A 17,230-nucleotide genomic window follows, 5' to 3' on the forward strand; every position below is an offset into this window, starting at 1 on the left:
GTAGAGATGGGGTTTCACCATGTTGGCGAGGATGGTCTTGAACTCCTGAGCTCAAGTGATCTGCCTGCCTTGGCCTCCGAAAGTGCTGGGATCACAGGTGTGAGCCACCATGACCAGCCTCATATGACATTTTGACCTAACAACCAACGCTCCATCAGCCCAGAGAGGTCAGGTCCATGAGTGCACCATCCCCCCCAGGGCAGCACAGGTGACAGTTGTGGTAACTGTGTCCTGGAGCATGGCCAGCTGTCGTTCCAGCCTCAGCGTCGGCTTCTTTCCTGTCCACCCATTAAGCAAGTGTCTTGTGCTTTAGATTCGGAGTTACGGCAGAACCCCACTTCTGGTACTAATTTTGTTGTTGTTGAGACGGGGTCTTTGTTCTGTCGCCCAGGCTGGAGTGCAGTGGTGCAATCACAGCTCACTTCAGCCTCAGCCTCCCAGGCTCAAGCGATCCTCCCATCTCAGCCTCCCAAGTAGCTGGGACTACAGGTATGCACCACCATGCCCAGCTTTTTTTTCTTTTTTTTTGAAATGGAGTCTCCCTTTGTTGCCCAGGCTGGAGTGCAGTGGCGTGATCTTGGCTCACTGCAAGCTCCACCTCCTGGGTTCACACCATTCTTCTGCTTCAGTCTTCCAAGTAGCTGGGACTACAGGTGCCCGCCACCATGCCCGGCTGATTTTTTGTATCTTTAGTAGAGACAGGGTTTCACCAGTTTAGCCAGGATGGTCTCGATCTCCTGACCTCATGATCCACCCGCCTCAGCCTCCCAAAAGTGCTGGGATTACAGGCTTGAGCCACCGCCCCTGGCCCATGCCCAGCTAATTTTTTGTAGAGATGGGGTCTTGCCATGTTGCCCAGGCTGGTCTCAAACTCCCGGGCCCAAGCGATCCTCCTGCCTTGGCCTCCCAAAGTGCTGGGATTCCAGGCATGAGCCACTAGACTGGCCCTCTGGTGCTAATGTCTGCATTGGTGAAAATGTAGCCCACCTCTGCCACTAAGGACAACAGGGAGGAGGCAGCGTCACGTGGGGTCAATTTTCCTTTGCCAAAGCTCCTCCAAACGCTTTCCCCCAAAGAGAGGCAGACCATGGCCTACAGCATTTCACATCGTCTTTAATGAAAAAGGAAGAGATCCCAGCAAAGTCTGGCTTGAACAGTCATGCCACAAGGCAAGAACCACCTCCCTTGTGCCCCCAAACTCTCCCCCAGGACAGCCCCTCTGTGGGGAGCCACAGGAATGGAAATGGAGCCTGGGTTCCTGGCACTATCATGCAGGGGTCCACTCTGAGCCTCAGGGGCGTTAGATACTCTGCAGCATGCGGACGGCGTGATGAAGGCGCTGCCGGGTGGCGGGGGTGCAGCCGTGGCTCCGCAGGATGTCCAGGGAGTAGGAGGTGCCGGGGGGGTCCTGCTCCCAGAGGGTGAGCTGCAAACCCTCACCCTCGCCACTCAGCACCAGTTGGGCCGGGACTCCACTGAAACTCATCTGCAAAGGGTAAGATACCAGTCAAGGGGAGAAGGGTTCCCCTGCACCTGCCGCCAGCCCTGGCGCTCCAGGAGAAGGACAAGTGGACACTGGACCCAGAGCCCCCAATCTGGCCCCTAGTGCCTGCTCCAGCCACAGGAACTTGGGGTCGGGAGGCCAAGCGCTCCACTGTACACCTGGGGAAACTGAGGCTCAGATGGGGCTCCCCTGCCCACAGTCTTCCAGCAAGACCCCTGACTTTTTTTTTTTTTTTTTGAGACGGAGTCTCGCTCTGTCGCCCAGGCTAGAGTGAGTGGCGCGATCTCTGCTCACTGCAACCTCTGCCTCCTGGGTTCACACCATTCTCCTGCCTCAGCCTCCCGAGTAGCTGGGACTACAGGCGCCCGCCACCTCGCCTGGCTAGTTTTTTGTATATTTTAGTAGAGACGGGGTTTCACCGTGTTAGCCAGGATGGTCTCGATCTCCTGACCTCGTGATTCGCCCGTCTCAGCCTCCCAAAGTGCTGGGATTACAGGCGTGAGCCACCGCGCCCGGCTTTTTTTTTTTTTTTTGAGACGGATTTTTGCTCTGTCACCCAGGCTGCAGTGCAGTGGTGCGATCTCAGCTCACTGCAACCTCCGCCTCCCGGGTTCAAGCGATTCTCCTGCCTCAGTCTCCTGAGTAGCTGGGATTACAGGTGCCACTGTGCCTGGCTAAGTTTTGTATTCTTAGTAGAGATGGGGTTTCACCATGTTGGTCAGGCTAGTCTCGAACTCCTGACCTTGTGATCTGCCCGCCTTGGCCTCCCAAAGTGCTGGGATTACAGGTGTGTGGCACCCAGTCAAGACCCCTGACTCTTAATCCCATGACCTTGGGTATATAACCACCTCCAAGAAGGGTCACTTATTTTTTATTTTTTAGAGACAGGGTCTCACTCTGTTGCCCAGGCTGGAGTGCAATGGTGCAATTATAGCTCACTGCAGCCTCGATCTCCCAGGTTCAAAGAATCCTCCCACCTCAGCCTCCCAAAGCCCTGGGATTATAGGCGTGAGCCACAGTGCCTGGCCTAAAAACGTCACGCGTTTTCCATGCTGTGGCTTTTGTACTTAGGAGCCAATACTTTTTCTTTTTTTTCTTTTTTGGGAGGGAAATGCTTCCTAGGGCTCCCCCAAAGCTTGTTCCCTAACAGCCCAGGCGGGCCAGACCCCACCCTGCTGAGGGCCAGTGGCCCCTGCGTGTGAGCCCCGGGCTCACCTGCACCGTCCCATTGCTGAACAGCAGCAGCAAGCCTTGCTCAGAGGCCAGGAAGCGCAGGAGGCAGAGGCCAGGTCCAGCAGGTGGCACAGGTGTGGGGAGGGTCCCCTCCTGTGGACAGACTTGGCTGAGGTCATGGGGAGCAGGTGGCGTCCCCACCCCTCGCCCTCCCAGCACCCCAGCTCTCACCTCCCGAAGCCGCCGCTGCAGGCAGCCGGCAAAGAGCTGCAGCACGGCCAGCTTGGCGCACAGCGGGCCGGGCACATCCCTCAGGGTGAAGGTTTCCAGCTTCCCGCGGCCGGGCATGTAGCACACTTGGCTGGGGCCAGGACACAGGGCGTCTGTCCTGGGCAGCCCAGACCAGTGGACACCTTTCCATCCAGCTACACCCCCTGGAATGGTGGCTTTAAGGAGCAGCTCTGCCCTGGCCACACCTTATCTGTATGCCCGGTGCATGCTAATAAGGTCCCAGTAGGCCGGGCGCGGTGGCTCATGCCTCTAATCCCAGCACTGTGGGAGGCCGAAGCGGGCAGATCACCTGAGGTCAGGAGTTCGAGACCAGCCTGACCAACATGGAGAAAACCCGTCTCTACTACAAATACAGAATTAGCCGGGCATGGTGGCGGGTGCCTGTAATCCCAGCTACTCGCGAGGCTGAGGCAGGGGCATTGCTTGAACCCAGGAGGCAGAGGTTGTGGAGAGCCGAGATTGTACCATTGCACTCCAGCCTGGGCGACAAGAGCAAAACTCCGTCTAAAAAAAAAAAGAGAGACAGGGTCTCGTTCTGTCCCCCAGGCTGGAGTGCAGTGGTGCAATCATAACTCACTGGAGCCCTAACCTCCTGGGAGCAAGTGATCCTCCCACCTCAGCCGTCCAAGTAGCTGGAAGTACTGACGTATGGCCCTGCAGTTGGCTAATTAAAAAAAAAAAAAAAAAAGGCCGGGCGTGGTGGCTCACGCCTGTAATCCCAGCACTTTGGGAGGCCGAGGTGGGTGGATCACCTGAGGTCAGGAGTTCGAGACCAGCCTGGCCAACGTGGAGAAACCCCATCTCTACTAAAAATACAAAATTAGCCAGGCGTGGTGGTGCACGCCTGGAATCCCAGCTATTCATGAGGCTGAGGCAGGAGAATCGCTTGAACCCAGGAGGCGGAGGTTGTGGTGAGCCGAGATCGCGCCATTGCACTCCAGCCTGGGCAAGAAGAGTGAACTTCCATCTCAAAAAAAAAAAAAAAAAAAAAAAACTAGCCGGGCGCGGTGGCGGGCGCCTGTAGTCCCAGCTACTCAGGAGGCTGAGGCAGGAGAATGGCATGAACCCGGGAGGCAGAGCTTGCAGTGAGCCTAGATCATGCCACTGCACTCCAGCCTGGGTGACAGAGCAAGACTCCGTCTCAGGAAAAAAAAAATTTTGTAGAGATAAGATAGGTCTTCCTATGTGGCCCAGGCTGATCTCAAATTCCTGGGTTCAAGTGATTCTCACACCTCAGCCTCCCACAGTGCCAGGATTACCAGCGTGCACTACCACAGCCAGCTAATTTTTAAATTTTTTATAGAGCTGGGGTCTTGCTATGTGGCCCAGGCTGATCTCAAACTCCTGGGTTCAAGCAATTCTCCTATCTCAGCCTCCCACAGTGCCAGGATTATAGGCGTGCACCACAAGCCCAGCTAATTTTTAGAATTTTTGTGGAGATGGGGTCTTGCTATGTGGCCCAGGCTGATCTCAAACTCCTGGGCTCAAGTGATCCTGCTGCCTTGGCCTCCCAAAGCACAGGGCTGCTGCTTGCCATTCGCGTCACTTTCTCAGAGACCCCTTCCCCTTCCACCCCCCCCACACTACTGGGATTTACCTCCCTTCCTAATCTGCCTCTTCACTGGGTTATTTCCTACAGAAAAGCACTGGGTCATTCGTTTGTTTAGCGTTGTTCTCCCCGACCAGGCAGGGAGCACCTGTAGGTGTGCACAGCAGGTGCTTAATAAATACTTGAGAGATGAATGAAAAAAGGCAGGGGGAGTGCCTGGTCCCCCAGGGCGCAGGAGGCCACAACTTACCCTCCGGGGGGACGCAGGGCCATGTGGGTGCCGTCCCGAAGCAGGACGCCACTGCCCCCGTCCGAGAGCTGGTAGCCAAAGCCGTATTTGCTGGAATGATCCACCCATTTGGGGGCCCAGAGGATGGGCTGCTGCTCTCCCAGGGGGTCCTGTGTGGCTGGGCGCAAAAAAACGTATGCTGAGCCAAGGGTCGGGGTCAGGCATATAGTAGGCGCTCAATAAATGCGATGGACTGAAACCATGGGTGAGACCCTTTCCACGGCAGGGACTGGACAGAGGCTTGGGGGCTTCAGTGGTGGATTCTAGGAGACCAGACATCAACAGAAGCCATGGAACCGTAACGAATTCCTGGCTTGCAGAGGGAGACTGTGGGCACCCCTGGGAATGAGCAATTCTCAAATGCTTGCGATGCTCTGAAAATACTACACATTTCTGTGTGTGTGTGTGTTTGTTTTGTTTTTTTGAGATGGAATCTTGCTCTGTTGCCCAGGCTGGAGTGTAATGGTGCGATCTCGGCTCACTGCAACCTCCGCCTCCCAGGTTCAAGCGATTCTCCTGCCTCAGCCTCCCGAGTAGCTGGGATTACAGGCACCCGCCACTGCGCCCAGTTAAGTTTCGTATTATTAGTAGAGATGGGGTTTCTCCACGTTAGCCAGGATGGTTTCGATCTCCTGACCTCAAGTAATCCACCTGCCTCGGCCTCCCAAAGTGCTGGGATTACAGGTGTGAGCCACCACGCCCGGCCTGGTTTTTTTTTTTTTTTTTTTTTTTTTTTTGAGACAGAGTCTCGCTCTGTCGCCCAGGCTGGAGTGCAGTGGCGCAATCTCGGCTCACTGCAAGCTCCGCCTCCCGGGTTCACGCCATTCTCCTGCCTCAGCCTCCCGAGTAGCTGGGACTACAGGCGCCCGCCACTGCGCCTGGCTAATTTTTTTCTATTTTTTAGTAGAGACGGGGTTTCACCATGGTCTCGATCTCCTGACCTTGTGATCCGCCCGCCTCGGCCTCCCAAAGTGCTGGGATTACAGGCGTGAGCCACCGCGCCCGGCCCGGTTTTTTGTTTTGTTTTTTGAAACAGAGTCTTGCTCTGTCCCCCAGGCTGGAGTGCAATGGCGTGCTCTCAGCTCACTGCAACCTCCGCCTCCCAGGGTTCAAGCAATTCTTCTGCCTCAGCCTCCTGAGTAGCTGGGATTATAGGCGCCTGCAGCCACACCCGGCTAATTTTTGTATTTTTAGAAAAGACAGGGTTTTGCCATGTTGGCCAGGCTGGTCTCGAACTCCCGACCTCAGGTGATCCCCCCCCGCCTTGGCCTCCCTAAGTGCTGCGATTACAGGCGTGAGTCACTGCACCTGGCCCCGTTTCTGGGTTTTTGATTGATTGTCTGTTTGCTTTTCAGACAGGGTCTTACTCTGTTGCCCAGACTGAAGTGCAGTGGCATGATCTCAGCTCACTGCAGCCTCCACCTCCGAGTTCAAGTGATCCTCCTTCCTCAGCCTCCTGAGTATCTGGGACAACATGCATGCACCACCATGCCTGGCTCTTTTTTTTGTAGAGATGTGATCTTGCTATGTTGCCCCGGCTGGTCTCAAACTCCTGGACTCAAGCAATTTGCCGGCTTCAGCCTCCCAACGTGCCGGGATTAGGGTGGTGTGAGCCACCACACCCAGCCAAAAGTTTTATTTTACTCAAAAAGTTTTTTATTTTAGGCCAGGCGCTGTGGTTCACGTCTGTAATCCCAGCAGTTTTGGAGGCTGAGGTAGGTGGATCACCTGAGGTTGGGAGTTCGAGACCAGCCTGGCCAACATGGTGAAACCCCGTCTCTACTGAAAATACAAAAATTAGCTAGGCATGGTGGCACATGCCAGAGGCTGAGGCAGGAGAATAGCTTGAACCTGGGAGGCGGAGGCTGCAGTGAGCTGAGATCGCGCCATTGCGCTCCAGCCTGGGCAAGACAGAGTGAGACTGTGTTGGAAAAAAAAAAAAAAAGGCCAGGAGCGGTGGCTCACGCCTGTAGTCCCAGCACTTTGGGAGGCCAAGGCGGGTGGATCACGAGGTCAGGAGATCGAGACCATCCTGGCTAACATAGTGAAACCCCATCTCTAAAAAATAAAATTAAAAAAAAATTAGCGGGACATGGTGGCAGGCGCCTGTAGTCCCAGCTACTCGGGAGGCTGAGGCAGGAGAACAGCATGAACCCGGGAGGTGGAGCTTGCAGTGAGCCAAGATCATGCCACAGCACTCCAGCCTGGGTAACAGAGCTAGACTCCATCTCAAAAAAACAAAACAAAACAAAATAAAAAGGCGGCCAGGCATGGTGGCTGACGATGCCTGTAATCCCAGCACTTTGGGAGGCTGAGGCGGGCGGATCATCTGAGGTCAGGAGTTCAAGCCCAACCTGGCCAACATGATGAAACCCTGTCTCTACTAAAAATACAAAAATTAGCAGGCGTGGTGGCACACACCTGTAATCCCAGCTACTCGGGAGGCTGAGGCAGGAGAATCACTTTAAACCCAGGAGGCGGAGGTTGCAATGAGCCAAGATAGCACCATTGCACTTTGCACTCCAGCCTGGGCAACAGAGTGAGACTCCATCTCTTAAAAAAAAAAAAAAGGCCGGGTGCGGTGGCTCAAGCCTGTAATCCCAGCACTTTGGGAGGCCGAGACAGGCGGATCACGAGGTCAGGAGATCGAGACCATCCTGGCTAACACGGTGAAACCCCGTCTCTACTAAAAAAAATACAAAAACTAGCCGGGCGACGTGGCGGGCGCCTGTAGTCCCAGCTACTCGGGAGGCTGAGGCAGGAGAATGGTGTAAACCCAGGAGGCGGAACTTGCAGTGAGCTGAGATCCGGCCACTGCACCCCAGCCTGGGCGATAGAGCAAGACTCCGTCTCAAAAAAAAAAAAAAAGAGAGAAAAGAAAAGAAGAGGCTTCTTCTGGGCTGGAGACCTGGTGTGGGGTTTGGGGCTCCCTCTCTAAGTGGGGCAGGACGTGTGGGTCAGTGGAGGCTCAGGGAGAGGAGAGGAGAGCAAGAGGGTTTGGGTTCTGGGACACTGTGGATAAGAGGGGTCCCCCTTTGGAGTGTGGCCCGTGGGCACCAGGCTCTGTGGCCAATGTCCCATGTCACATTTCCTCATCACTGGGTCTCTAACAAGACCGGATCATGAATTTAAGAGACCCTGGGGCCAGGCGCGGTGCCTCAAGCCTGTAATCCCAGCACTTTAGGAGGCCGAGGCGGGCAGATCATGAGGTCAGGAGATCGAGACCATCCTGGCTAACACAATGAAACCCCATCTCTACTAAAAAAATATTAAAAAAAACTAGCCAGGCGAGGTGGCAGGCGCCTGTAGTCCCAGCTACTCAGGAGGCTGAGGCAGGAGAATGGCGTAAACCCGGGAGGCGGAGCTTTCAGTGAGCTGAGATCCAGCCACCGCACTCCAGCCTGGGCAACAGAGCGAGACTCCGTCTCAAAAATAAAACAAGAGACTCTGAAAGGTAAGGCTGCCTCAGAGCCTTCTGTGCCAGGCTCTGCATACAGGAGAGCTAACCCACTCCCCTGATGTCACCGTGTCCTGGGGCCCTCACCCCTACACCTCACCCCCAGAAATACCCAGGAGGGCCCAGGATGGGAATGAAGGCAATTTTACTTGGCTACTAAGAGAAAGGGTGATCCTGGGGGTTGGGCTGGCTCCTACCCGGGAGGCCCATGTGCAGGCACAGCTGCAGGTGTCTGAGGGCTGCCTCCACCTCCGGCCGCCGGCTCCCCTCGGGCCCTGGGAGGACAGGTCTATGTGCTGCAGACAGGCCTGGGTTCCCACCACCAGGCTTCTCCAACCGGCCCCGCTCCCCACGGCTCCATCCAGGAACACCTCATCCTCACCCCAGAGGCGGCATTCCCATTTGACAGGCAGGAAAGGTGAGGCTGGGACGGCGGCTGTGACCCTGGTAAACCACGGCCTTGGTCCCCCCTTTACTTGTACCTCCCCACCTGCAGCCCCGGGCTGGGATGGGGATCTGCTTACCGGCCAGGTCACTCTGCAGGGTCCCATGTGCGACCAGGTGGATGGGGGCTTCCAGGCAGGGAACCCCTTTCGCAGACAGGGAGCTCTGAGGTGGGAGCAGCAGGGGTGAGGGGTGGCCCCAGCCCCTGGGAGAGGCGTGAGGAGGGTGGCGGGCTCTGGCCTCTGCCTGTGCCTGCCGAGCTCTGCACACAGAGGCACTGCTTTCCCCTTGGGAGGCAGCCTCGGAGTGTCTCAGAGACATACACGCGGCGCTCAATAAATGCGATGGACTGAAGCCGTGGATGGGACCCTTCCCGTGGCCTGGAGCCTGGCCCTTGGGAAACCCCAGGTGGGCACATTTGGACGCAAATGGATCCCAGCTTTGAAGCATCAGGACGGGACCAGGGAGAGGGGGCCGGGCTTGGAGACCCCAGAAGGGGTTCAGAGAAGCTGGCATGGAGGAGGGGGTTTTAGTTGGGGTCAGGCATGCCCTCCACCTGTCCCTCCCCGTGTCCCCCACCCCGACGTCTCACCTCACCGCCCCACTCCATGGAGTCAGGGTCTGGCCCCTCTTTTCCTGGACCCGAGGCCTCTTTAGATGTGAAGGGGCCTGAGGGAGGCACAAGATCTTGGAGGGGGCACAGCCTGGGCCCCGAGCTGGAGGGGGGGGGCACCTGCTACCCACACCCACCCCTGATGTGGAGACAGAGCGGAGCAAGTGGCAGGTGGGGGCAGGTGGGAGGTGTGGGAGGTGTGGGCAGGTGGGAGGTGTGGGAGGTGTGGGCAGGTGGGAGGTGTGGGAGGTGTGGGTAGGTGGGAGGTGTGGGAGGTGTGGGCAGGTGGGAGGTGTGGGAGGTGTGGGCAGGTGGGAGGTGTGGGAGGTGTGGGTAGGTGGGAGGTGTGGGAGGTGTGGGCAGGTGGGAGGTGTGGGAGGTGTGGGCAGGTGGGAGGTGTGGGAGGTGTGGGTAGGTGGGAGGTGTGGGTAGGTGGGAGGTGTGGGCAGGTGGGAGGTGTGGGTAGGTGGGAGGTGTGGGAGGTGTGGGCAGGTGGGAGGTGTGGGAGGTGTGGGTAGGTGGGAGGTGTGGGTAGGTGGGAGGTGTGGGCAGGTGGGAGGTGTGGGTAGGTGGGAGGTGTGGGAGGTGGGAGGTGTGGGCAGGTGGGAGGTGGGAGGTGTGGGAGGTGTGGGAGGTGGGAGGTGTGGGTAGGTGGGAGGTGTGGGAGGTGGGAGGTGGGAGGTGTGGGTAGGTGGGAGGTGTGGGTAGGTGGGAGGTGTGGGCAGGTGTGGGTAGGTGGGAGGTGTGGGTAGGTGGGAGGTGTGGGAGGTGGGAGGTGTGGGTAGGTGGGAGGTGTGGGAGGTGGGAGGTGTGGGTAGGTGGGAGGTGTGGGAGGTGGGAGGTGTGGGTAGGTGGGAGGTGTGGGCAGGTGTGGGTAGGTGGGAGGTGTGGGTAGGTGGGAGGTGTGGGTAGGTGGGAGGTGTGGGAGGTGTGGGAGGTGTGGGTAGGTGGGAGGTGTGGGTAGGTGGGAGGTGTGGGCAGGTGGGAGGTGTGGGAGGTGGGAGGTGTGGGTAGGTGGGAGGTGTGGGTAGGTGGGAGGTGTGGGCAGGTGGGAGGTGTGGGAGGTGGGAGGTGTGGGTAGGTGGGAGGTGTGGGTAGGTGGGAGGTGTGGGTAGGTGGGAGGTGTGGGAGGTGGGAGGTGTGGGAGGTGGGAGGTGTGGGAGGTGTGGGAAGGTGTGGGAGGTGTGGGTAGGTGGGAGGTGGGGGCAGGTGGGAGGTGTGGGAGGTGGGAGGTGTGGGTAGGTGGGAGGTGTGGGTAGGTGGGAGGTGTGGGTAGGTGGGAGGTGTGGGTAGGTGGGAGGTGTGGGGAGGTGGGAGGTGTGGGAGGTGGGAGGTGTGGGTAGGTGGGAGGTGTGGGAGGTGTGGGAAGGTGTGGGAGGTGTGGGAAGGTGTGGGAGGTGTGGGTAGGTGGGAGGTGGGGGCAGGTGGGAGGTGGGGGCAGGTGTGGGCAGGTGGGAGGTAGGAGCAGGTATTGGGCAGATAGCAGGCAGAGGCAGGTGTTGAGCAGGTGTGGGCAGGGGCAGTACTTACAGGGTGGCCGGCACTGGGTGAGCAGCAGCTGGCCCACCTTCCGGAAGATCTTACCCAGAGGCGGGGGTACGGCAAATATAGGGGGACTGTGGCAGGAGTGGGCCGGCAGCCGGTCCGGAGTGAAACCCTTCAGATGGGGGATTTGGGGTCATCCCCAGCTTAGGTCGCCCAGCCCCTGAGCACCTGGGTTACCTGGGGCAGGGGGCCTGGCCTCGGCTGAGCAGGGTAGGCTCTGGCTCATCACCTGCCGGGGACCCCACGCCGGGGACTGCTGCCCACCTGCGTGAAGAAGTCATCCTGCAGTAGGTGGTCCAGGCTGGGCCGCTCGGCCGGGTTGGGTGCCAGGAGGCGTGCGATGAGGCGGCGTGCATTGGCGGACAGATGAGTGGGTTCGGGGTAGTGGCCCTCACGGATGTTTTGGTACATCTCCGACAGGGGTGAGGCCATGAAGGGCGGGGCGCCGGTCAGCACCGTGTACCTGGGCCAGGTGGGGGGCAAGAACCTGGGCGTCCAGGCACCACTCACAGCTGCCCCTGCACACTTGACTGGACCTGCCTACACAGCCCGCCTTTGCAACCCGTGTCGGCTTACTCACCTCCCAACATCCGCCTGCACCTGGCACCCTGTGCGTTCCCATGCACCCTGCTTGGTTGACACTGGTGTCTGTCTGTCCCCTGCCTGCACCTGGCTCGCCCTGAACTCACCTGCATACACTTTTTCAATTCTCCTATATATTTTTTTTTACACAGGGTCTCCTTCTGTTGTCCAGGCTGGAGTGCCGAGGTGCAATCACAGCCCTCCGCAGTCTCCACCTCCTGAGCTCAAGCGATGCTCCCAACTCAGCCTCCTGAATAGCTGCACACCACCACTCCTGGCTAATTTTGGTAATTTTTGTAGAGACAGGGTTTTGCCAACTTGGCCAGGCTGGTCTTGAACTCCTGGGCTCAAGCAGTCCTCCTGCCTTGGCCTCCCAAAGCTCTAGGATTACAGGCATGAATCACCATGCCCGGCCTCCACCTTCCAATGCTATCCTATGCCCGCTCACACCTGCCCTGTGCCCACACATGCTACATATACGCCCTGACCTGCCTGTGCTGCTGCCACCTGCCCATACCTGTCCGCGTGTCTGTGCACACCCTCCCCCATCCTCCCTTGCACACGCATCCCCACACACATCCTGTTCATACTGCACACTTGGTGGCGACAGGTGCCTGCTCCATGCGCCCCACCCTGCACACCGGTGCCCACCTGTTCCGTGCAGGCTCCCCCTTGCTGCACCTGCCCCCCTGGAGGCCCTGCCCACCCTCCCCAGGACCCCACTCACATGATGCAGCCCAGAGCCCAGATGTCTGACTGGCAGGAGTGCCCGTTTCTGGAGACAACCTCGGGGGCCAGGAAGTTTGGGGTCCCACAGAGCACTCTAGGAGGGGTGTCATGGGGGGCTCAGGAAGGCTGGCATCCCCGTGCCAGACTTCAGGGCCAGCCGTGCCCACCCATACAGACTTCTCAGAGCCCCCCCGGCTCTCACCCGTGGCAGCGGCCCCCTGGCCCCACCTTGGCCGCCAGCCCCAGGTCTCCAATCTTCACCTCCATGTTCTTGTTAAGGAAGAAGTTACCTGGTAGTGGAAGGGGCATCGTGCATGGGGCAGATCTGCACCCACCTCCCGACGCCTCCGCCCACAGCCCCCGCCCACAGTTCCCCTTCCCCGCACTCACTGAGCTTCAGGTCTCGGTGCACGATGTGCCGCTGGTGCAGGTAGTGCAGGCCGCTGACCAGGCCCCGCAGGTAGTAGCGCACCTCTGGCTCTGTCAGGGTCTGCCGCGCCCTCAGCACGTGGGCCAAAGACTGCAGGCGCCCAGCGGCCCCAGATTAGAAGGCAAAGGTAAGCTCAACCTGGCCGAGGTGGTATGGCTGACTATGGGATGAGCACAGGTAAGCACAGATGACCAACCCCAGTAGGAGCGTACGGTTCAGATGGGCCCACGTGGCCACTGAGGGGGGCACACACCTTTCCCCACAGGCACAACCACTCAGCCCCAGTCCCGCACCTGGCACCACCTTGAGGGTGAACACGGCGCTGGTGGACATGCCCATCAGCTTGAGAAGGAAGGACCAGGTGATCGGCAGTGAGTGCAGAGGGGGCATATTCTGGCACAGGTGGACCCAGGTGAGCTCAGGTGTACTTTATGGGCACAGTGAGTTCAGGGGTGTATGATGGCATGACTAAATTCAACTAGGCCACGGTGGGCACAGCTGGGGGCAGGAGGGGCGCGGGCGACCACAGGTAGGCATGGGGCATGCTGGTGTGTACAGGTGGGTGTGGGTGAGTCCAAGGGGGCCAAGAAGAAGCAAATATATTCGAATGGGCCCGGGCGGTCACAGGAGTATAAGCTGGGTCCGGGTGTGCCAGGTGGATCAAGAGAGCCTAGGTGTGCCCAGGTGAGTAAAGGATGGACACAAATGGCCCCATGTAGGCATAGGAAGCGCTGGCGACTGGACAGCAGAGGGCACTCAGGATGGTACAGGGTCAGCAGCGAGGTGCAGATGGACACGGGGTGGACACAGACGGGCACAGCCGACACGAATGCCGCCCTCTCCCCACCCCCCGGGCACCTGGCGGCTGCAGTACTCCAGCACCATGTACACGTGGTCGCAGTCAGCAAAGTGTCCGTGGAAGGCCACGATGTTGCGGTGTCGCAGGCGGCTGTGCAGGGCAATCTCACGCTCCACCTGTAGGCACGGTCCCGACATGTACCTGCCTGCAGGGGGCACGGGCTGCAGGATGCTCGCCTGCCTCGTATACAATCTCATGTCCACCCAGGGCTGGGACGAAAGGGCAGGGCCTTCTTTGGGACATGCTGCGGGCTGCGGGCCCTAGGGATCGACGGGGACACGCACCTTTCCCTGTGTGCGAAGGCACCCGGCCCCAGCCCCGCCACGCGGCACCACCTTGAGGGCAAACACAGCACTGGTGGACATGTCCGTCAGCTTGTAGCAGCGGCTGAAGGCGCCCTGAGAGGAGGGTCAGCGGATCAGCGGGCAGGTGTGCACAGGTGTGCAAGCTGGCAGCGTGTACAGAGGCACAGGGCAGCAAGGGACACAGGTGTGGCCAAGTCTCTTCACACACACACGCACCGGGGAGAAAACAATACACAGCACCCACCCTCCCACCGGGACACACAAGACATGACACACACAAGAACGCAGAGACAGACACATCCACGCCTGGTGCACACAGGCCACGGACCACAAGACAGCACCGGACGCACAACACCACACCTGAATACGACACACGAACACACAATGCCCAGACACAGAGTCACCTTGCATGGACACACAACACCACACCCAGACACACAACGCAGCAACACGCAAACACATGAATATACAATGTCTGGACATACAGTCACCATGTGTGGACACAGAACCAACACCCAGACACAGCACAGGAACACACAAACACACGGACACACAACACCCGGACACACAACACATGGACAAAGACACAGATACACAAACACAACACATGAATACACAACTCCCAGACACACCACATATGAACACACAAACACAAGCACACCTCATGAACACACAACACCCAGACACACAACACAATGACTAGACACACAAAGGCATGACGCACAAACAACAGGTGAACAAGCAACACAACGCCCCGACACACACACGAACACCGCACAGCACCCAGGCACTTGGAAGCAGTGGGCACAGACATGGCACATTCGGACCCTCGCCAGGCTCGCACACACACCCAGAGGCAACACAGCGTCGCATCCCGAGGCCGAGCCGCACGCCCACACCCCGGACACGCAACCCACGGACACGCCGCGCAGCGCGCCCAACACGGTTCCCGCCACGAGAAACCCCGCACTGGAGGCCCCGCGGCTCCGGACGCGCGCCCGCGCCAGACCCCGCGCTCGCAGGGACGCGCCGCGCAGACCTCGCCGGACCGCCTGCGCCGCCGGGGACCCCAGCCTAGCCCGGCCCTGCCCCCTCGCGGACTCGGGGCGCGGGGTCCCCACCTTGCCGATCAGCTTCCCGCGCCTGTACACGCGGCCCGAGCCCGGGTCTCGCAGGAAGGCGGCGACCAGGGGGCGGCTCCTGCGCCGCCGCCGCGGCAGGGGCTCCATCGCGCGGGCTCTGGCGCAGCAGGGCCGGGACTACCGCTCCGGGACCGCTCCGGGGCAGCTCTGGGGGCGCAGGAGCCGCCGGGGCGCGTCTTATTGGCCGCAGGGGCGGGGAGGGGGCGGAGCCCGGGCGCTGGGCCGGCCGGGGGAGGGGCTGGAGGTGCCCGGCCAGGGAGTGGGGGGCGCGTGGGCGGCGGGGATGCCGCGGCTGGGGAAGTTCCAGGGACTAGAGCGCGCCCGAACCCCGTGCGCCAACCGGACGCTAAGAGCCACATTCAGCCCGCCAGCTCCTCCGACCCTGCACCCCCGGGCTGACTGGGAACCGCTGTTGCAGCCCCTTTACCGAGCGGGAAACTGAGGTTCTCTCGCTCGTGGGGGTTTGGGGGCTTCGAGGGGCCTCTCCCCCAAAAGTGCGCTTGAGGTATGAGCCTCGTCGTTCCGAATGTGTGCCATTTCGGGTCCTCCCTGCTGGCGGGTCCCTGGGGCCCACATGAAAACGTGGGGCTTGATAGCCTTGGGCACTGGGGAGCCACAGCAGAATTCGGAGCGGCAGAGAAGCCCAGTATTTGTGATGCGGGGGCTGGTGGGGAGGGCGGTGAGGCCTGGGATAGGGACCCAGGAGGCAGGACCGGGGCTTGCGGACCCATGGGCTGGGGTCCGAGGGAGCTTCAGCGCAGAGAAGGGATGGGCTTCTCTTCTCTGTGTGGAGCAACAGGTGGACCCTGGCTGGGGTTTGCACGGACAGCCAGGTGGGGACGTCTTTGAAATGATGACCTCAGAGAGCATCAGAAACCTCAGAGAACAGCTGGGTGGCAAGACAGTAGGGGACTTGGGACCCCCCAGAATCGTGGCTCCAAGCCCTGTCCCAGACTCAGGTTCACCCTTTTCCTGGGGAGGTCTCCCCTCACCCTTCCACCCAGCCTGGGACCCAAGAACGGGCCTTATCCCCATTGTACAGGCGAGACATTGAGACCCAGGGATGTGAAGTCGCTCAGTCAGCCCAGGAAGGGGCCGCGCTGGGTTTGAATCCCGGCAGCCGCCCCTGGATGCCTCGGTATTAATCCCCAAATGTTACATAACACCAGGAATGGGGAGGGGTTACCAGGTTCCTTGGGGCTGGAATTTTCCAGGGACCAGATTTCAGAATCTGGCCCGGCCACACCACTAGGGACAGGAAACACCTTCTGAGTTGTCACATGTCCACCTGGTGTCGTGAATGAGGCCCCCGTGCATTGGACGGTGCTGAGCTCAGGCACCTTTGCGTGGATTCTGGTCCCAGTGCCAGGGCAGACGATTCCTGGCCAGCCTGGGTCCACCGGGTTGCAGCTGGGGAGCCCAAGTCCCCTGCCGATGAGAACCAGGTGAGGCAGCTGCAAGGTGGGCAGCTCGGGGCCCGAGTGTGTGAGCTGTCACACGACTGTCACCCTGGAATCCTCCAGGGGCCGAGAGCCAGTTGCTTCCTTCCTTTTTTTTTTTTTTGAGACAGAGTCTTGCTGTGTCGTCCAGGCTGGACTGCAGTGGCGTGATCTTGGCTCATGGCAACCTCCACCTCCCAGGTTCAAGCAATTCTCCAGCCTCAGCCTCCTGGGTAGCTGGGACTACAGGTATATGCCACTACACACAGCTGAATTTTTTTTTTTTTTTTTTGGTATTTTTAGTAGAAACGGGGTTTCGCCATGTTGGTCAGGCTGGTCTCAAACTCCTGACCTCAAACGACCTGCCCCGCCTAGGCCTCCCAAAGTGCTGGGATGACAGGCGTGAGACACCGGGTCTGGCTTCCAGTTCCTTCCTGATAGCAGCCGCCTATCCTGGCATCAGTTCAGGCATTTGTTAAGCACCTACTGCGTATCTGCCTGTGTCAGGCTGTGCGGGTCCAAGGCACACCCTGCCCTGTCCTCGTAAAAGGACCACTGCTTAGGGGACTGCAAGAATGTCCAAGACTTCACCAAGTCGGGGGTCAGGGAGAGCTGGGAAGGTGGAAGGGAGTGAGCCAGGCCCGTTCTGGGCAGTAACTTGTCCCTGAGGCAGGTGCTGTTCTTAGCTCTGTGTTACAGATGAGGAAACTGAGGCTCCAAACGGCCGGTGCCAGCCCAGGCTCACTCGGACTGCATGTGGCTGAGCCTGGAGTCTAGGTGGGAGTGGATCCGGAGCTTCTGGTCCCCCCACAATAGGTCTGTCCCTCTTTCAGGCTGCCAGCCCCAGCGGTCCCAGGGAGCAGTGCCAGGCAGCGCCCT

General features: G+C 59.4%; 1 protein-coding gene across 1 annotated transcript; it reads right to left on the reverse strand.

Annotated features, from left to right (window-relative positions):
- Positions 1-1,069: 1,069 nt before the first annotated feature.
- On the reverse strand, positions 1,070-15,046 carry PLK5 (polo like kinase 5 (inactive)). The gene is given in 15 exon segments (XM_073017169.1): positions 1,070-1,486; positions 2,720-2,830; positions 4,768-4,809; positions 4,812-4,924; positions 8,461-8,538; positions 8,788-8,872; positions 9,300-9,376; positions 10,851-10,977; positions 11,130-11,328; positions 12,175-12,270; positions 12,379-12,466; positions 12,567-12,696; positions 13,465-13,581; positions 13,750-13,863; positions 14,892-15,046. Coding segments are annotated over 15 exon segments (1,671 nt in total). The 5' UTR covers positions 15,000-15,046; the 3' UTR covers positions 1,070-1,300.
- Positions 15,047-17,230: the final 2,184 nt, after the last annotated feature.

The sequence above is a fragment of the Chlorocebus sabaeus genome, chromosome 6 (genome assembly GCF_047675955.1).
Source record: "Chlorocebus sabaeus isolate Y175 chromosome 6, mChlSab1.0.hap1, whole genome shotgun sequence".
NCBI classification, from domain to species: domain Eukaryota; kingdom Metazoa; phylum Chordata; class Mammalia; order Primates; family Cercopithecidae; genus Chlorocebus; species Chlorocebus sabaeus.